At 42.0% G+C, this 20,126-nt stretch overlaps 1 protein-coding gene across 31 annotated transcripts in view; it reads right to left on the reverse strand.

Moving 5' to 3' along the window:
- Nucleotides 1-19,185, reverse strand: part of neb (nebulin) — a 48,664-nt gene extending 29,479 nt beyond the window's left edge. For 24 of the 31 annotated variants that reach the window (XM_055505247.1, XM_055505250.1, XM_029136050.3 and 21 more), the window contains exons 1-56: nt 19,082-19,180; nt 18,266-18,364; nt 17,885-17,965; nt 15,601-15,645; nt 14,774-14,881; nt 14,493-14,600; nt 14,268-14,372; nt 14,081-14,185; nt 13,866-13,970; nt 13,603-13,707; nt 13,284-13,388; nt 13,100-13,207; nt 12,600-12,716; nt 12,203-12,304; nt 12,013-12,120; nt 11,831-11,935; nt 11,635-11,733; nt 11,118-11,222; nt 10,934-11,041; nt 10,739-10,852; nt 10,430-10,627; nt 10,236-10,343; nt 10,037-10,135; nt 9,809-9,913; nt 9,512-9,619; nt 9,111-9,422; nt 8,785-8,991; nt 8,587-8,691; nt 8,369-8,476; nt 7,962-8,273; nt 7,672-7,878; nt 7,470-7,574; nt 7,272-7,379; nt 6,873-7,184; nt 6,495-6,701; nt 6,294-6,398; nt 6,101-6,208; nt 5,700-6,011; nt 5,410-5,616; nt 5,223-5,327; nt 5,018-5,125; nt 4,597-4,908; nt 4,263-4,469; nt 4,073-4,177; nt 3,764-3,871; nt 3,316-3,627; nt 3,004-3,207; nt 2,325-2,429; nt 2,119-2,226; nt 1,717-2,028; nt 1,405-1,608; nt 1,212-1,316; nt 994-1,101; nt 590-901; nt 278-481; nt 84-188 (exon numbers count right to left, since the gene is read on the reverse strand). In XM_055505247.1, the coding sequence (XP_055361222.1) occupies nt 84-188; nt 278-481; nt 590-901; nt 994-1,101; nt 1,212-1,316; nt 1,405-1,608; nt 1,717-2,028; nt 2,119-2,226; nt 2,325-2,429; nt 3,004-3,207; nt 3,316-3,627; nt 3,764-3,871; nt 4,073-4,177; nt 4,263-4,469; nt 4,597-4,908; nt 5,018-5,125; nt 5,223-5,327; nt 5,410-5,616; nt 5,700-6,011; nt 6,101-6,208; nt 6,294-6,398; nt 6,495-6,701; nt 6,873-7,184; nt 7,272-7,379; nt 7,470-7,574; nt 7,672-7,878; nt 7,962-8,273; nt 8,369-8,476; nt 8,587-8,691; nt 8,785-8,991; nt 9,111-9,422; nt 9,512-9,619; nt 9,809-9,913; nt 10,037-10,135; nt 10,236-10,343; nt 10,430-10,627; nt 10,739-10,852; nt 10,934-11,041; nt 11,118-11,222; nt 11,635-11,733; nt 11,831-11,935; nt 12,013-12,120; nt 12,203-12,304; nt 12,600-12,716; nt 13,100-13,207; nt 13,284-13,388; nt 13,603-13,707; nt 13,866-13,970; nt 14,081-14,185; nt 14,268-14,372; nt 14,493-14,600; nt 14,774-14,881; nt 15,601-15,645; nt 17,885-17,944 (8,169 nt within the window). In that variant the 5' untranslated portion in view covers nt 17,945-17,965; nt 18,266-18,364; nt 19,082-19,180. Of the gene's footprint in view, nt 1-83; nt 189-277; nt 482-589; nt 902-993; nt 1,102-1,211; nt 1,317-1,404; nt 1,609-1,716; nt 2,029-2,118; nt 2,227-2,324; nt 2,430-3,003; nt 3,208-3,315; nt 3,628-3,763; nt 3,872-4,072; nt 4,178-4,262; nt 4,470-4,596; nt 4,909-5,017; nt 5,126-5,222; nt 5,328-5,409; nt 5,617-5,699; nt 6,012-6,100; nt 6,209-6,293; nt 6,399-6,494; nt 6,702-6,872; nt 7,185-7,271; nt 7,380-7,469; nt 7,575-7,671; nt 7,879-7,961; nt 8,274-8,368; nt 8,477-8,586; nt 8,692-8,784; nt 8,992-9,110; nt 9,423-9,511; nt 9,620-9,808; nt 9,914-10,036; nt 10,136-10,235; nt 10,344-10,429; nt 10,628-10,738; nt 10,853-10,933; nt 11,042-11,117; nt 11,223-11,634; nt 11,734-11,830; nt 11,936-12,012; nt 12,121-12,202; nt 12,305-12,599; nt 12,717-13,099; nt 13,208-13,283; nt 13,389-13,602; nt 13,708-13,865; nt 13,971-14,080; nt 14,186-14,267; nt 14,373-14,492; nt 14,601-14,773; nt 14,882-15,600; nt 15,646-17,884; nt 17,966-18,265; nt 18,365-19,081 lie in introns of all 31 variants that reach the window. The other 7 variants (XM_029136038.3, XM_029136045.3, XM_029136033.3 and 4 more) reach the window with 5 other exon arrangements.
- Nucleotides 19,186-20,126: the final 941 nt, after the last annotated feature.

The following is a 20,126-nucleotide window of genomic DNA, read 5'->3' on the forward strand; positions in this document are numbered from 1 at the left end:
ATATTACATATTTACATTTACCAGCTAGACAAACATATTAAAACAGTGTCTGAAGCACTGCAGATGTTGAATCATTTACCCACCAAACTGAAGTTAAAACTGTTTGCTTTGGCTAGAAGGACGTCCATAGCGTCAGGCATGATGTGGATCTTTGACTTCTCATTTTCCCAAGCTTCAATATAAGCTTTCTGTAGACACAGGCACCACCAACATCAAAAACAGAATTTAATGCAATGAAGGAATTTCAGGGTCAAACTACTTCCTTATAGTGTCATACCTTGTTCATAGTCTGAGCATTGGCCTTGGCCAATACAACAGGCATGTCCTCAGTAGTGAGCTTGAATTTGTAGTTGCTTGGGTGCTGGCGATACTTTCTCTCACTCAGGACCTCACCAGCTTTCTTCACCTTCTCAACATCCAGTGAACCTATAGGAACCCATCCAATACCCTGCATCAGCTTCTGATCCTCCTTGTAAACAGCCTAGATGAAACAGAACAGGTCCTAAGGTTAAACATGCAGTACAATTTCAAAAATATATTCATGATTCCAAAAATCTGTATCTGTATAAATGCAACTAGTGATACTCACATCACTCTGGAGATCGTAGGCTTTCCTGGCTTGGACCACATCGTTGGAGTCTGGCAAACAGGTCCAGTTGTGCAGGTGAGTTCTGTAGTTGAAGTCGTTTACCTGGATCTGACACTTCTTGGCCAGTTCAAGGTTCAACATGTCCACTGGCAGGTTGAATTTGGTCTTGGACTTGTTGAAGTCCTTCTTGTACAGAGCATCACTGGCGATCTTGGCTGAGTTCAGAGCCAGCACCATGAGGGGGTCGTCCTGAACACATCGGGCACCAATATGGTGGCCCACCTGCTTACGGTATCCTGTCTTGTACTTGTACTGAAAAGAGATTGTTGAAAGATTCCATTGTTATGTGAACAGTAGTAAATATAAAGTTCAATGTTCATCAGTTGTCAAATTCAACCACTTACATCACTGGCAATGTCTCTGGAAGCTCTGGCAGCAATGATGGAAACAGCATCATTGCGCATATCGTAGCCCTTCTTCTTGGCATCTTCATTTGCCTGTTTGTACTTTTTCTGTTAACAAAATCAATAATCAGAAACATATTACATATTTACATTTACCAGCTAGACAAACATATTAAAACAGTGTCTGAAGCACTGCAGATGTTGAATCCTTTACCCACCAAACTGAAGTTAAAACTGTTTGCTTTGGCTAGAAGGACGTCCATAGCATCGGGCATGATGTGGATCTTTGACTTCTCATTTTCCCAAGCTTCAATATAAGCTTTCTGTAGACACAGGCACCACCAACATCAAAAACAGAATTAATGCAATGAAATAATTTCAGGGTAAAACTACTTCCTTATAGTTTCATACCTTGTTCATAGTCTGAGCATTGGCCTTGGCCAATACAACAGGCATGTCCTCAGTAGTGAGCTTGAATTTGTAGTTGCTTGGGTGCTGGCGATACTTTCTCTCACTCAGAACCTCACCAGCTTTCTTCACCTTCTCAACATCCAGTGAACCTATGGGAACCCATCCAATACCCTGCATCAGCTTCTGATCCTCCTTGTAAACAGCCTAGATGAAACAAAACAGGTCCTAAGGTTAAACATGCAGTACAATTTCAAAAATATATTCATGATTCCAAAAATCTGTATCTGTATAAATGCAACAAGTGATACTCACATCACTCTGGAGATCATAAGCGTGTCTGGCCTGGACCACATCGTTGGAGTCTGGCAGACAGGTCCACTGGTGCAGGTGAGTTCTGTAGTTGAAGTCATTGACCTGGTTCTGACATTTCTTGGCCAGTTCAAGGTTCAACATGTCCACTGGCAGGTGGAACTTGGTCTTGGACTTGTTGAAGTCCTTCTTGTACAGAGCATCACTGGCGATCTTGGCTGAGTTCAGAGCCAGCATGAGCAGAGGGTCGTCCTGGATGCTGCGAGCACCGATATGATGGCCGACCTGCTTACGGTATCCTGTCTTGTACTTATACTGAAAAACAAATGCGTAAAGAATCCATTGTTGTGAACAATAGTAAATATAAAATTACCTGTTCATCAAAGGTCAAGTCCAACCACTTACATCACTGGCAATGTCCCTAGAAGCTCTGGCAGCGATAATGGAAATGGCATCATTGCGCAGATCATAGCCCTTCTTCTTGGCCTCCTCATTTGCCTGTTTGTACAATTTCTGTGCAAATACAGAAACTCGGTATATTATAAATTATTGTTTGAGAAGTTGGTAATGTCCAAATCTCTATATACTGTGTATGTTCAAGGAATACTGACCACACTGTAGTTGACTTTGTTTGCTTTGGCCAAGAGAACATCCATAGCGTCAGGCATGATGTGAATGGTAGTCTTGTCCTTATCCCAGGCTTTGGTGTAAGCAGCCTGTAAAGGTCATTTCCATCATTAAGTTTCCCCAAAACAACAGAGATGATATCAACAGAAAAATCTAATCTATTGGTAATTTGACAAAATTCATAACTTAGATTTTTTTTGCTGGCACAGATGTTTATTTAAAACCTACTGGTATTGTTATAAAACCATGAAACTTGTGCAAGACAAAGCACAGATATTTCTGTTTAAAATGTCATATTGTAAGTGTCTTTATATGCAGATGATGCAATTGTATTCCTTCGAGAGACAAAGAGACCAAACTAGTTCAATTTACCTTGGAACTTATTAGAACGTATTTTTATTCAAGTTAATTTGAAAATATAATAAAATAGATTTTACTGCTTTGCTATTTTTCTGCCTCTTGTTTGTCTGTCGGCTTAGAAACTGCACGGTCCACTATAAAAATTTGAACTCTCAGTTTCCAAAGAAATTGTTTAGCTAGTTCTAAAATTGTTGCCTTATCTTCCTCAGGTTTCTAAATAAAACAAGATACAGTGCTTGTTGTATGACTTGGTTGGGTTGTTGATGTGTTGAGTAGATGTGAGCAATATTTTAAAAGGAATACCTTGTTCATAACGTCAGCGTTGGCCTTAGCCAACACCATGGGCATGTCCTCAGTAGTGAGCTTGAATTTGTAGTTGCTTGGGTGCTGGCGATACTTTCTCTCACTCAGAACCTCACCTGCTTTCTTCACCTTCTCAACATCCAGTGAACCTATAGGAACCCATCCAATACCCTGCATCAGCTTCTGATCCTCCTTGTAAACAGCCTAGATGAAACAATGAAGCATAGTTAATTAAATGTAATACATCATTCAATAATAAACGATAAAACAAAGAAACGGCAGAATACATACTCTACACGGGTTGATACTCACATCACTCTGGAGATCATAAGCGTGTCTGGCCTGGACCACATCGTTGGAGTCTGGCAAACAGGTCCAGTTGTGCAGGTGAGTTCTGTAGTTGAAGTCATTGACCTGGATCTGACATTTCTTGGCCAGTTCAAGGTTCAACATGTCCACTGGCAGGTGGAACTTGGTCTTGGATTTGTTGAAGTCCTTCTTGTACAGAGCATCACTGGCGATCTTGGCTGAGTTCAGAGCCAGCATGAGCAGAGGGTCGTCCTGGATGCTGCGAGCACCGATATGATGGCCGACCTGCTTACGGTATCCTGTCTTGTACTTGTACTAAAAAAAATGCGAGAAGGTAAAATGTAATAAAAGAAATGACTATGACTATGTGAACAGTACCAAGTATAACGCCTTTGATAATATGAAGGTGCAGAGTAGGCAACAGTATAGATATAACCACAAAGACACTTACATCACTAGCAATAGCAGTACTAGCTTTGGCAGCCTGAACTGCAATGGCATCAGCACGAAGATTGTGTCCCTTCTTCTTAGACAGCTCATTGTCCAATTTATACAGTTTCTGAAGAGAGAAAATACATTTTAAAATGAATACATTGGTAAAACTGTTGTTTTCTCATCTGCCTGGTGCCTGGCAAATCCACAGGTGCTAAGTTAGGACGATCCAGGGATAATTAAAAACTATTCAAGCATTATTATAAAACATTCTCACTTTAATTGTAATGCTGTCGTTTCGTTAGAAATGTTTTTTTTTCCACTTTACCTCACTGTAGTTTTTTCTGTTTGCTCTGGCCAGGACAACGTCCATCGCATCAGGCATGATGTGGATTGAAGTTTTGTCTTTCTCCCATGTTTTGATGTAAGATTGCTATTGGAAAAATATAAATAAATAAATTATTATTTAATAATTCGATTCATGTGTTTCTTACTTGTGAGCAAGTCCCACTCAGTACCTTATCCATGATCTGGTTGTTTGCAGTGGCCAGTGCCAGATCCATGGACTGCATCTCCTTGGTGAATTTAAAGTTGCTAGGATGTTGACGATATCCTTTCTCACTTAGGATCTTACCAGCTGTCTTTGCTTTCTCAACATCCAGTGATCCAATAGGAACCCATCCTATCCCTTTCATGAAGGTTTCATATTCACTCTTGTAGATATTCTGAATAAAGGTAATAACAGAACCTACAATTTATTTCAATTTCAAAATTCTATGTTAATGTAAGACTTTTAATATCTTTTGAAAAATAAACCGAAGATAAAAAAGGAGGAAACCATTCTCTACGTACATCACTGGCAATGAACTGCATGTTACGAGCCAGCTGCAGGTTCATGGCATCCGGCAGCACGGTATAGTGGGAGACAAGCTGCTTGTAACCAGTCATAGTCTGGACAGCAGAGGCCTGCTTGGCCTGGACCACACTTATCATGTCCACAGGGGAGTGGTACTTCAGCTTGGCCTTGTGGTAGTCCTTCTTGTAGTTCCTGTCACTCTGTATCTTGGCTACCTCCATGTAGTGAACCAGCAGGGGGTCGTCCTGGAGGCTGCGGAAGCCAACGTGGTGACCTCTGGCCTTCTCGTAAGCCAACTTGTACTTGAACTGCAAAATTAATCGCACACTTTGTCATTCACTGAGGCGGTAGGCTACAGCTTTGTGAGTTCAATGCTAAAAGATGTACTGTATTTCATAAGAAAGTTTTACAACTTACATTACTTGCAATAACGGTACCCGATTTGGCAGCCAAGATGGAAATGGCATCTGCTTTAAGGTTGTAGCCCTTGTTGGCCATCTCCACTACACCGGCTTTGTAAAGTTTCTGTGAAACAGCATTTGCACATATAAACAAGTGTCCTTCATCCATTTATTGTCATAAGAAAAACAGTTCATGTATTAGTTGCAACAAAATCTCTTACTTTGCTCATATTGAGGGCATTGGCCTTTGCCAGGACGATCTCTGGGGAGTCTGGCATGATGTGGATCTTGACCTTGTCTTTTTCCCAAGCTGCAGTGTATGCTTTCTGTAAATTGAGAAAACAAATACTAGATTTATGGATATCGTTTGTGACCATGCACCTTAGAGTACAGTTAAGGATACTGCACCTTGTTCATGATCTGGTTGTTGGCTGTAGCCAGAGCCACGTCCATAGAGTCCATTAGTTTGGTGGATTTAAAGGTTGACGGATGAGTGCGGTACTTGTGTTCGCTCAGAATCTGACCGCCAACTTTAGCAGTCTCAACCGCTAGAGAGCCAATAGGGACCCATCCAATACCTCTGAAGTAGGTATTCCACTCTGACTTGTAGTCACACTGAAAAACAAATTTGATCTTTTAAAGACTGATAGCATTGCTGTGAGAATAACAAAGGAGATATTTTACAATTCAATACTCACATCACTAGCCTGGATGTTCATTGTGCGAGCCAGCACTAGGTTCATGGCATCAGGCAGGAGAGCATAACTGTGCTGGATCTGTTTGTAACCAGTCATAGTCTGGACAGCAGAGGCCTGCTTGGCCTGCACCACACTTAGCATGTCCACAGGGGTGTGGTACTTCAGCTTGGCCTTGTGGTATTCCTTCTTGTAGTTCCTGTCACTCTGTATCTTGGCAACCTCCATGTAGTGAACCAGCAGGGGGTCGTCCTGGAGGCTGCGGAAGCCAACGTGGTGGCCCTTGGCTTTCTCAAAAGCCAACTTATACTTGTACTGTAACAGTGATTAAACATGTTTACCATTTATGATGAGTTAAACTGAGCAAGCTTACAATTTGGTACTGGAGTTTATTTCTAACTTACATTACTAGCAATAGTGGTGCCGGATTTGGCAGCCACGATGGAAATGGCATCTGCTTTTAGGTTGTGGCCCTTGTTGGCCATCTCCACTACACCGGCTTTGTAAAGTTTCTGTAAAAAACATTTTGTCATCTAAAATACCATTTCAAAATAATATATACATATGTGAAACGTGTGTGATAACTTAATGCCTCACATTGCTCATAACAAGTGCATTGGCCTTGGCCAGGACAATCTCAGGAGAGTCGGGCATGACATGTATGGACAACTTGTCCTTTTCCCAAGCTGCAGTGTATGCTTTCTGCAAATAAAACAAACCAGTTATCATATACATGACAGGAATCATATTTACATTTGACCTACATGAACTAGCATGCTTTATTTAAATGTAAGGCACCTTGTTCATGATCTGGTTGTTGGCTGTAGCCAGAGCCACGTCCATAGAGTCCATCAGTTTGGTGGACTTGAAGGTGGACGGATGAGTGCGGTACTTGTGTTCGCTCAGAATCTGACCACCAACTTTAGCAGTCTCAACCGCTAGAGAGCCAATAGGGACCCATCCAATACCTCTAAAGTAGGTATTCCACTCTGACTTGTAGTCACACTGAGGAGGCAAAGAGGTTAGAACATTATTTTTAGAGATAGGAAGGAATTAATCAATATTTTCTTAAATGTCTAAATGAATTACCTTATGTAAATTCTATGTTTGTTCATTTAAATAAAGTTTTGTTCCTAAAGACACTAATTCATTATTAAAGCTGTCACTGCCACTCACATCACTTGACTGGGTGTTCATGGTGCGACACCGTTGCAGGTGCAAGTTGTCAGGCAGGAGCAGGTAGCTGTGAGGGACCTTTTTGTAACCAGTCATAGTCTGGACAGCAGAGGCCTGCTTGGCCTGGACCACACTTATCATGTCCACAGGGGTGTGGTACTTCAGCTTGGCCTTGTGGTAGTCCTTCTTGTAGTTCCTGTCACTCTGTATCTTGGCAACCTCCATGTAGTGAACCAGCAGGGGGTCGTCCTGGAGGCTGCGGAAGCCAACGTGGTGACCTCTGGCCTTCTCATATTCTTTCTTATATTGCACCTAAAAGAAAAAAGACTCAGTTGCTGTACTTGCAGAGGATAATGATTGCCTCACAAATGGTGCAGCTGGAATTTACGAGTTACATACATTGCTGGCAATATGTCTGCCGTGCTTGGCATGTAGGATTGGAATAGCATCTGGCTTCATATCATATCCCTTGGCAATAGCTTCTAGCCACTTGTGCTTGTAGTGACTCTGTAGATAAACAGCAAAATGTGAGGAAGTGTTAGAACAATTTGATATTGGATGTTAATACAGCCCAATACAAAAGCAGAGTGTTCTAACCTCACTAATGGTCTGAGCATTGAATTTGGCCTGCAGGAACTCAGGGCTGTCAGAGGGCAGATGATAGGTGTGCATGAACTTTTCTCCAGAAGCTTTGTACGCAGTCTAGAGGAAGGAGAGTAAAAAAGAATAAGTGTTACATCCTTGTAGAAGCTTTGGTCCAACATGCATTCAACACAGTACAGAGTGAAAGAACCCTTACGTTGTTCTGCTGCTTGGTGTTGGCCATCGCCAGAACCATGTTCATTGCGTCAGTCTTACTTGTAAATTTCAGAGTGCTGGGATGCTGGCGGTAGCTTCTTTCATCTAGTGCAGCTTTAGCAACTTTGGCCTTCTCAACGTCCAGAGAACCGATAGGGATCCACCCTGTGCCTTTGTAGTAGTTTGAGTACTCTGACTTGTAGACATTCTGTGAGTGTATAGAGAAGATAGACAGTTAATTATCTTGCATCACGCTACAGCACATAATAAAAGTGAAAACTGAAAACATACATCACTCTGAATCTCCATCATATTGCGGCACAGATGCAGGTGCATGTTGTCAGGCAGAAGCATGAAGCTGTGAGGGATCTGTTTGTAACCAGTCATAGTCTGGACAGCAGAGGCCTGCTTGGCGTGGACCACACTCAGCATGTCCACAGGGGTGTGGTACTTCAGCTTGGCCTTGTGGTATTCCTTCTTGTAGTTCTTGTCACTCTGCATTTTAGCTACTTCCATGTAGTGAACCAGCAGGGGGTCGTCCTGGAGGCTGCGGAAGCCAACGTGGTGGCCCTTAGCTTTCTCAAAAGCCAACTTATACTTGTACTGTATGAAACAAAAACATGACATTTTATAAATATTACTTCCAAATGTACTAAGACTTTAGCAGTATTATTTTTTTTATCAAATTCCGAACTTACATTGCTGGCAATATCTCTGGAAGATTTTGCTGCAACAACAGAAATAGCATCTTCCTTCACATGATGTCCTTTGAGAAGATCTTGACGATGTGCGTATTTGTAGTAGTTCTAAATAGAAAGATAATTAATGTTATGGAATACATATAGAAACTAATTATGACCTTTATACATGTCAAACATGCACAAAGGCTGAAAATGTCATGCAGACATCTACTAACCTGACTGATATTGACAGCATTGTATCGTGCTTGCATCAGTTCTGGGGTATCAGGAGGGAGATGGTAGGTGTGCATGAACTTCTCTCCGCTGGCCTTATATGCTTTCTGCACAATTACAATGAAGAGACAGGTTTATATTTGGCCTGAAAAAGAACTCACAGACCTACAGTAAATTAAAGTTTTATTTCTCCTCCTTACGGCATCCATGATCTTGGCATTGGCCTTGGCCAGTTCCATGTTCATGGAGTCAGTAGGACTGGTGAACTTCAGCTTGTCTGGGTGCTGGCGATACTTTCTCTCATTCAGAGCTGCTGCTGCTGCCTTGGCTTTTTCCACATCCAGGGACCCAATAGGAACCCATCCAATACCCTTAACCGAGGTCTCATACTCCAGTTTATAATTGTACTGGAAAACAAAGGAAACCACAGTATATACTGTATAAAAAGCAAGTATATCTGATGCCAGAACACTTTTTTACTACTTTGTGTATCAAAATTCTCCAAATACAGACAATTTTAACTTACATCACTGGAATTGTAGTTCCTGGTGCGAGCAAGTTCCAGACTCATAGCGTCAGGAAGAAGGCAATAAGTATGATGGTGCTGCTTGTAGCCAGCATAGGTCTGCACTGATGAAGCGTGCTTTGCGTGGGCCACACTTATCATGTCCACAGGGGTGTGGTACTTCAGCTTGGCCTTGTGGTAGTCCTTCTTGTAGTTCTTGTCACTCTGCATTTTCGCTACTTCCATGTAGTGAACCAGCAGAGGGTCGTCCTGGAGGCTGCGGAAGCCAACGTGGTGACCTCTGGCCTTCTCATAGGCCTTCTTATACTGTACCTAGAGGATGAAAGGCAAAAATCATCATGCATCATGCAAGAATAATGCATCTAGAAGTACTATAAGAATACATTTGGTCAGAAACTTACATTACTTGCAGCATGTCTGGCAGCTTTGGCAGCAACAACAGGGATGGCATCTGGCTTCAGGTCATAACCTTTGGCAATCGTATCCAGCCAGTCAAGTTTGTAGTAGTTCTGAAATGACAGATTGCATATATAACTACAGCAACAGATATACAGTAAATACTGAACAGATGACGTGGATGAGCTGTAATGCATAGATTATATGTCATTAGTATAAATATGCAATGTAGTGTATGTGTCTTAACTGTGGGAAATATTTAGTTGATATAGTCAAACAAACATATAATTTTTTTGTATTACCTTGCTAATGTTGTAGGCATTACACCTGGCCTGGAGGAGCTCAGGGGTATCAGGTGGTAGTGAGTACTTCTGATGAATTTCCTCTAGACCTTTCTTGTAGAACAACTGTAAGGAAAGAGGAAAATTGGCCATGTGTGCATGTGTGTACGCTCAGCATCACATGACTTCTCACAAGTGAAAACAGAATCAAGCCAAACGGTTTAAAGATTAACGATGAAGGTGACTCACATCACTCCTCTGAAGCTGGTTGACCCTGGCCTGCATCATGATCGGGTGATCATCAATAGATGTGAAGGGGATTGTATCTGGGTGTTGTCTGTATTTTCTCTGAGGAAACAAGCAAAAAAACAAAAATGATGGAATTGTATGCGTTTTGGCATTCTTCAGTGTGAACTGAAAGTCTGCAGTAAAGCTGCGGTGCACATACCTCACTGAGGATCTCTGCAGCTTTTTTAGCCTTTTCCACCTCCAAGGAGCCATAGGGGACCCAGGGGCTACCTTTAGTATAGGCGTTGTATTCAGACTTGTACTCATTCTAAGATGAAGAAGAAATAAAAAAACTACTGGATACTGACTGGTAAAAGTAATAATTAGTAACTTGTGAAGTCTGTCTATTCTTACATCACTTTGGATTGTGTTGGCTTTCTTAGCCAGGTCCAACAGCACACTGTCGTAGGGAAGGAAGTAGTTGGGGTTGATGCGCCGATATCCATGCATGCTGGCAATGGCCTGGGACTTTTTGGCCAAAGTGACTGACATCATATCCAGTGGGGTATGGTACTTTGTCTTTATCTTTTCATAATCCTTTTTGTATTCACGCTGTGGAGGTAATAATAGGTAAGTCAGGAAAAGGAAATCTTTTAAACGTTGCACAGACTCAATAAAAGCCTTAAAGAAACAAGAAAATGTTAATAAATCCTAACAACTTACATCACTCTGGATTTTGGCCACATGAACAGAGTGCAGGATCTTTGGATCGTCATTAATGCTGAGGGCTCCGACCATCTGTCCCTTGTTCTTTTCATACTGCTTTTTATATTTAACCTGCAAAGTAGAGCAAAGTTTAATTAAAGAATAAGAATGTACTTTGGCAAACGGTCCTACAGCAAATGACTTATGACTTACGTCACTGGCAATGTTTGTGTGAGCACGGGCAGCAAGGATCGAGATGGCGTCACCCTTGATCTCAAACTTCTTTGCTTTAGATTTCTCCCAATCGTACTTGTAACAGCTCTGCACAGTAACAAGCATGTAATCAATTAGACATTGTGTTCAGCCCCCACATACATATTACTTTCCAGTTACTTACATCACTGAGGTTAAAGGCGTTAACTCTGGACTGGATGAAGAAGGGGTAGTCTGGGGGCAGATGAGACTTGATCTTTGTCTGCTCATACTGCTCCTTATAGTTCAACTGCAACAAGAACAGAGTCAAATTAATGAAATTTTTATTTTACTATATTTGCTTACACATGCTATTTGGTTTCCTGTCACCGGAGGGCAGCAGTGTAGTAGCTGGACTCTAAGATGCAACGATTGTCCCTTTCTCTACCTCGTCAGCCCCTCGCTCTGATCACAGGGTTTATTCTGGGCCAACTGAATGCTTGTTGCTATTTATACTACAGAGAAATGGCTCTCCAGTTTCCATGGTGCCCACAGAAAGACAGCTGGGCAATGTGAATGATTGGGCACATTATAAAGTGATCTGCACATGTAAAAAACTTGATGTATTGCTTATGATTGTAGGTCATCAAATAGATAATATAAAATACAAACATAGTAAAAGCAAGAAAGGTTCCTAATTACTGATTAAAGATGGTACACACATCACTTAGCTGTTTAGCGTTAATGGCGGCTTGAACCAGAACAGGTGAATCCACAACTTGGGTAAATTTGACTTTGTCTGGATGTTGGCGGTACACTTTCTGCAAAGCACAAGATAGAAACATTCAGTCACGTGCAGAGGGAAAAGTCTGCTTTTTAAACTGCAAGGAAGTGTTTTTAATGAGCAGGCAATCTCACATCGTTGCACTGTTGAAGCTTCTTCGTAGCTTCATATTCAGGTGTAAGGGTTTGAGGGAAGAAGCATCTTGTTTTCATGTCTTCATAATCAGCTTTATACAGTTGCTGCAAGACAAGATATGTCACTTACTGTATAAGGAACCCTTTAGAAATGCAATGTCTTCAAATCTCCAGTGACTTACCTCATTCTTCATTTCCTCGACTTTCTGGCAGTGAAGCATGTAGACATCTTCGTAGCTGCCAATGTAGTGGCCCTTCACCTCACTGTTGTACTTATCTTTGTAAGTTATCTAAAAAGTGAAAAGAAAAGGTCTAAAATGCTATAATGATGTAATGTTCATGACTAATGTTTTGCCTCATATGTATTATTACATCGGTGAAGCGTTTAAGTACGGAGTCCATCTGAAACTTTGGCGTGTCGCAGTAGTTGATGCTGAAACCCCTGGATTTCTCATAGTTGGCCTTATATACTTTCTGTAGAGAAGATTCATAAAAACACAAATTACAAAGGATAAAAGAAAATCAATTGTGAAATTATTTTCAGTAAACTGAAATCAATCATAAATAATCTGGTATGAAAAGTGTAATACGAGTCTAAGAAGAGGAACTCAACCTAATTTAAACAGCGTCTCAGTCTATCCAGTAAACAGAAAGTGATGCTGTACTACTTGAAGCTTTCATCACTTGTTTCCCCCTATTATCATCCATCATGTTTTGAATCAGCTGTGAGTAAAGATTCCTTTTAACCGAGGCTTTGTCAGAGACATACATCACTGAGGATTGTGCCGGCATATCTGAGCTGACGGAGGAGAGGATTCTCAGTGGCGGGAAGCGTGTTGTAGTCACACTGTGCTTTTGTCTTCTCGTATTCCTTCTTGTATTGGACCTAATGACAGAAATAGGGAGAGTGAAAAGGACTGAGAAAAAAGCAAAGGGTGGTGATCAGGTGTATTTACGCTGACTTCTGCTGATACAATGCGTCGTTATTGCATAGGTTTACACAATGCGTGTGAACATGTGGGTGGTTTTTAGGTGTTCTGTAGCAGGAAACCTGTCAGGGAGGTAGAGACACTGCTCAGTGTCTGCAGTGACAGTGAAGCAAGTCACGCAGTGCATGTGTGGGCACAATGTCCCTACGTCAGTGTGTTGACTCACACTCCGCTCAGATGAGGGTCAACTCTCTGTCGTAGCTTCCACATGAGATAGTACCTACAAAAATACTATAAATAAAAGGAGGGTGTCGTTGTGTGTGTGTTTGTGTCGACTTACCTCACTGGCGGCAATACGAGCCTTCTTGTTTGTGTCATAAACTGGCGTTTCTGTTTGCATGAAGTAAATTTGGTCTTTTATATCCTCGAACTCTTGAGTGTATTTCCTCTGAAAAGAAGATGCACAAGACGTTATAACAGAGAGGTCCGATGACTTGGTCTTGTTTGAAGTGTCAAGGCCTCACATTGCTGAGGTTGTCCATTGCCATCCTGGCAATGGCCACGTCAAAGTAGGGTGTCTCACACCATTGACCCTTCACATTCTTATTGTAATCTTCTTTGTACTTGAGCTGCAGGAAACAAACACACCAGTATTGAATCTTAACATAGACTGAGTAGAAGATATTTGCACATTTGAACTTTGTAAAGGACTGGAATGCCTGTAATTTAACCCCATTGTTAGCCTCTAGATTCTATGCTTAGATTCAGAAGCTACTGTAGACCACATTAAACTAGACCACACAGATTACTGTTTTAAAGCCAGTTGAAGATGATTCAGCTCACATCACTGTGCTGATGGGCCACTCTCTTGGCGAGCTCCACTTCAGGAGGATCAGCCAAGGAGGTGTACTTGGCTTTGCGCTGATCATGACCTTTCTTGTAGTGAATCTGCAGAATCACACATAGTGAAAACAACAAAGCATTTGACCCAGGAATAACACGCTGGGCCTCAAAAAAAGTAAAGAGAGCAAAGAAAAAGCTCTTCACATGGAGACTTGAATGTCAGGATGCAGGATGGCCTCATAGCAATAGGATAGTGTACTCACATCACTGAGAACCTTCTGAGCCTGGGCCACCCTGCGCAGCTCAGGGCTGTCGCTGTATGGGTAGTACAGGATCTTCTCTTCGTCCCAGGCCTCAGTGTAAAGTTTCTAAAAGGATTTACTCCATATTAAAACAACTACGGATTGTTTTTGAATCATATAATGACCTGTTTCTATAACATTAAATAATAATGGTCTGGCTGTAGCATGGGGCTTACTTTGCTGAAGTTAGTTGCATTTTTCACAGCCAAAAGCAGCTCGGGAGCATCAGGAGGCAGCAGATACTTGTCCTTAGTCTCGTCCCACTTTTGTCTGTACAAAACCTGAAGTTAAACAGTCACAAGTAAGCAAATACCTGGTTTTCTCTCAGGACTGTGTATAATGTTATATCTACCGTCATCTCACCTTGCTCATCAATTCAGACACACGCTTGACGTGGACGACCTCTTTAGCCTCACCGTCATACAAGCTGGTTGTTCGAGCCTTATTTCCCTCCATGCGGTACTTAACCTGATGATGATGATACACATCATTTAATATTCTATTCCAATCAGCCGCCACCTTCCATATCACCAATACAAGCATCCGCATTCGACTGTGTCATCACTCGGAGGACGACGTTGTGTTCACCTCGCTAAGCTGCTCCTGAGCCTTCCTGATACGAATCATCTCGGGGGTTTCGGTGCTGATGGCAGGAGGCTGCCCTTTGGACAGGTCATATGCCTGCCGGTACTTGTTCTGTGGAGCAACCAAGGAGCATGACATCCAAGGATGGAAAACAGTCAAGGCATTTATCAGTTGTTATGAATGTATGCATTCAAATTGTCAATACCGATGTAATTTAAGGGACTGCTAAAGCAGACTAAAAGAGAAACACAGTTCAGAACTGTCTCTAAGTGGTTGTTTCTTACGTGGCTGAACTGCTCCAGCATTTTCTTGCTGTGGGCCAGGTAAGGAGTCATGAACTTGGAAGTATCCACCTTGGCCTTCTTCCTGACTTTCCTGGTGGGCAAGCCAGACTGAGGGAGCATAGAAGAGGATTCATTAGCCCCCCCCCCAACTAAAATTACAGCATATGTACATGAATATATTACCAGAAAATATAAATTAACCAGATGATGACCCACATTCACAACGGAGCAGATAATCTACTGTAATACTTACACGGTTAAACCTGACTTTGTAAAAACATATGTTCACCCGCTGCTCTACAGTAATGACCTACCTTTCATAACTGTAGTGATAAAACACTTACAAAATCAACAATGAACATAGTTGGATAAAGGGTGACAAAAAAGACCATGATGAGCAGTGAAGGGATGAATATAGAGTTATAGCTTCTGTCCAGCACCGTATCTACGCACGCACTGTGCTCCATGCGATGTCAGGCTCAGAATTACGTCTGCATGATGGTTATAGCAGCTCATGTACCAGGGAGGGAAGCCACAGAACTACATCAAAGCAGTTAACCTCCTTTGAGGTCACATTAGAGGGAATATTGGTTAAACCATTGAATTACAAATTGGCCAAATAAGAGAGTGTTCATGCAGTTTTAACTAATCTTTACTGTAACTAAAACTTTAAGGCCTTAAAATGAATAATTTCCTAAAGCTGTCAATGGAATAAGCAGGTGGCAGATTATTCATTCAGGCATGCAGACACGGAGGGGGTGCACCGTTGTCAAGACAAGGCAGGGGCGTCCTGCTCTGTTTGAACTGCTGCCTCTTTGATGCTTTACCTGAAAGAACTGAGTCGAGTGCTCAGTGACAGTCGTCGTTGTAATCTGCTCGACATATTACAAATACAGGACACACTCTGTGGTTTCAAAATTGCCAGAACAAGTTATGGGAGAAACAGCACAGTACTTCTATTGGATCGAGGGTGATTTTTCCACAGCTCTGGAGGTTTTTTTTTACCCTTTACTTTAGCAAACTCACTCTACACTGAATCCTAGTAACTATTCTGCCAAGTCCCCGCCAATACATATCTACATAGAAGTTGTTTTAATCAGCGATAAACTACATCAGCGTCACTGAACGAATATTGAGTGATTGCACTGCAGTCTAATTAAACCTGTGGCATGTGAGCCTGACCGTTCTAAATCTTTGATCCTCTGGAGACTATAAACACCAGACGCTCACATGACTGTAATTCTATTATTATTTGTTAGTTCATACCTCATTGTTGCTGTCGTCAGTTGCTACGACGCACAGCTGTACACAAACTGTCTGGATGAGAACTTCGTGATCCCCATGTCTGTGTAGCGTCCAGCTCTCGGGGGTTTAAGGAGTGCTTTTAAAGGATTGGCGTCACTTCCGTCTGGTAATATCCAGCCACGGTGTTCGTTTTTGTATTGTGCATTGTTCGACTCGATCGTTCTTTTGAGGCTAAACAGATTTTTATGTAATTTGAGTGAAACATCTATTTGCAGGAAAAGATCTTTTCTTGTCACGCCTTCAGGCTACAGCAGCTAACTATGTTCCCATACATAGCATACTGTTCCATGAATAGCACATCTGACTTCCAGCCTGTCTGACTGGCCACTACTTAAAAAGAACATTTACTGTACAGTCACACAGGGTTGGGCATTGTGGGAGCTACCAATAATCCTGTGCCTAGATCATAATCTCTAGGAATAACCAGAGCTGCAAGAAAGAACATCTCAATCATTTTAATTAACATATGTAAGAGGCTTCGACGTCTGAATCTCTCAGACAGGAGAGAAGCATAGGTATAGAAACGCTAATGCCCTGAGCATGTCATGATCCTCACTCTGCCTCCTATTAGGAACTCTTTCCATGCATCCACCAACACTAAACGTGTTTCTTGAACAGTGGCGTTAATACACTCGGAGTGTGATTTACAGCAGTGCTCCGTCTCTCCTAGCTCTCGCGCTCCCCTGCATCTCTCTGCCAATGTGCCGTAGATGTCCCACTTCTAAATTTGTCTGAATGCCAGTGAGAGAACTCTATACTGCATCCCTTAATGACCTGGGACATTAAGTCATATCACAGTAGATATACAAGATGCTCTTTAACACATATAAATAAAATGCATACATAAAAGTAAATATAAACTAGAAATAATGAAAGAGAAGCTATAAAAATATACATCTAAATTGTTGAGAAAATCCTGTCTTTGATTCATTCACATTTACAGCAGAACTATGTTTCTCCCCATTCTGTAGATTAAATACGAAGCCAACTTACTGTTGTACTCAAAACAAGGCAACTTTTCTCCACAGTGTAGATGAAAGTGCTAGTGAATACAGAGTGTATTGAATTGTCCCACCTCTCTAACAATTTACAACTTTGCAGTAAAGTCTTTACAACAGTTGATATGTTATATGGGAGTTAAATGAGACTTTATCTTTAGGTGAAGCCAAAACCAATCATTCAGACTCCCCTATAAGACATCAGCGGCATTACTCACAAATACGAGGCTAGTTTTAATCCTGTTTCACCAGGAAAAGGATTAAACTGTTAGCCTTCTGTTTTCACTCTTCCATTGGACACTGACTCAGAGATCATCAACAACTCATACACAAAGTGGACAAAATGTAACTTAAATATATGACAGGAGTAGAATCTGTGCTGCACTGGAAGGCTACCATCATACTTTAGGTGCCGTTACCTCTCAGCAGAATATGTTCATAGCATAACTAAGAGGACATTTACACTGATATCAGCATCTCTAACAGACACCAGAAAATGTCATTAAAATCCTAGCCTCAGTTTGAAATAGTTCTATTTAATAGTTGGCAATCTAGGACTTAAAAACCATCAGAAGGCGTTAGGTTGAAACAGGATCCACCAGCAGACATGGATGACCTGTTCCATGAACTGCTGACTGAAGAGGGTATCGTCACTAGCTTAACTATTCATAGGGCCTGCCGCTGGCCCTCCAGACCCTCTACTGTACATGCCTCCAGTGTGATGAATTAAATCATATCTAAGGTTTAATAGTATTTATGCTAGAAACAACTAGACCGTGCATAGTGTAGGGAGTAGACATACACTTACCACCACATCCTCCTCCTCCTCCTCCCCATAGTCGTCGTAATCCTCATCAACGTCCGCCATTTTGGGACGGATTTATAGATTCTACGCAGGACACAAATTATTTGTCAGGCCTTTATGATTTAAGCTCCAAATGTGCACATATGAGAATGACAACGCAGAAAAGTGCAGTAGATTCTATGTAGAATCAGTCTTAAGAGATAAATGCATTCTAACAAACAGCAGATAGCAAGGCTTGGACCAAAAAACAAATGCACCAGGGATATTTAAGGGTGCTGCCAGCCACCCGCTGATGAAGCAATTATCTTAACAATAACCAGCAAACACATGCTAATATGAAATTAACATATAGGGATGTTCACTGAGTAAATGCACATGCCATACCAGAAAAAGATTCCTGCTGTATTTCCTGACAGTAAGGAAGCCTCCCTTGCCATCCACTAGGGTCTCAAACTTAGTCCAACTCTGTGATTTGCCTCAATCCTAAACAAAGTAATAAGAATGTGTGAAGTCAGCAAATTAATAGTTATACAGGGAGAACGGCAGATCAGAAAGGGAAGACACTATGTGCATTTTAACAGGCCTCTGTTTCTGAAAGTGTGACAGACAGACGGCCCCTCCTGCCTCGCTTGCCACAACACAGCTGAAGGAACGGTGCCTCCTGGCTGAAGGTTGGCGACAGCTGCCCACCAGTGCTTCAGCTATTTGACATGTAAGCTAATGCCACTGCCTGATTGGTTGACTCCGTTTAGCAAATGGACATGCAATGCCTTCTGAGGCTGAAGGTTAAATATAGGATGGCATACTAACTACCTTTTTTAGCACTTGATTGCCCAGACTTTGAATTAAAATGTATTTTTGCTATAAAACAACTAGACAAAGAGATGTGGTAAAGGATGGAGATGAGCAAAAAAAGCCAAACAGGTGGTGAAACATCGAAAACAAAATAAAGACAAAATGGCCAATATGACTGCTGCTGCATTTTCAGGTACATCCAAAGGTAGGCCCACTCGGATATTGAAGTTCTGAATTGGTCGGTTAGTCCTTGAATGTGCAGCAGAGTCTTCACACTCCTTACTCCTTAAACAGCCATCTTCCTGGATCCATATGACAGCAGAGGTTCACAAAGGTGGGACTCCGAGCAGTGGTAAAGCCATGCAGGGTGCAGAGAATATGCATCGTTCCTTTAGCGTCGCTTACCAGTTAAATTAAAGTTTAATGGTCTCCCAAGCCGCCAAAGCCTCCCCAGCTTCCCTCCAGAGAAACGCTGGGCAACAGCACACAGCTGAGGTTTCTACCCAGGTTATCATGTGGTCAACAGAGCCAATCAAAAGCCAGTGGTCTCCGGTTTCAACATCTAAATATACTTAAGTGATCCTAACAGAAAAGAGCACCTGTTGGGGCAAATGCATCAGAGGTACAGTTATGAGGAAGGCGCTGGACCACTGGAGGTGTGGGATCTTATCAAAACAGGAGTGGAGCCCAACAGCAACAGCAACAGCATCACCCTGTTTGAATAAGTGCGAATCCCTTTGGAAGTAAATCTGGTTTCTCTGATCAAGTGTAGGAGGAGCAGCATAAGTTGGAGGAGAAGGAACTCATCAGGCCTGCGGAAAGCCTGATGGGGTCAATCAGCTGACCCCTAGGCAGACAACTACCTACAGGTACAAGCCCTCAAACCTGAAGGGATGAAAAGCCACCTAGCATTTATGTGGAGAAAAACACTAGCATCCTTGTCAAATCAAAATAAAGATGGAAGATGCGTATGTGGCTATAGGGAAGTTTAACACACAATTTGCTCTGTGACAACAATTTCTAGTGGTGATACATACGGGTTGTTTTGCACGACATCCAATAAAGTACAGGAGTATTAAGACCAGCAGGTGGACAGGCTCCTCAATATTCACAGCCATCAGAACAGGCTTCCCTGCTGAACGCTGTCCACCATAACACAGAACAACTAGGAGCTCCTAACACCGTGTAGCATAGTTAGATTAATTTTGTTCATGCTCATGACAGTGATAAAATAAATTGTTCACCTTTGCAAGCATCACTATCTCTCTAGCGGATCACCTCTTTACTCTCACTCTTTATGCCAGCAGCGGGGTGCTCCCCAGGGACGGAGACGGACAGCAGCAGCTGAATGACCTGCTCTCTCCCTGGATGCGGCCCCTCAACTCTGGGATGCGCTGCGCTTGTTCCCTATCAACATCCTTGAAGGTTCTGATCTCAAAGTCTGCAAAGC

This window comes from Betta splendens, chromosome 21 (assembly GCF_900634795.4).
Source record: "Betta splendens chromosome 21, fBetSpl5.4, whole genome shotgun sequence".
NCBI lineage: Eukaryota > Metazoa > Chordata > Actinopteri > Anabantiformes > Osphronemidae > Betta > Betta splendens.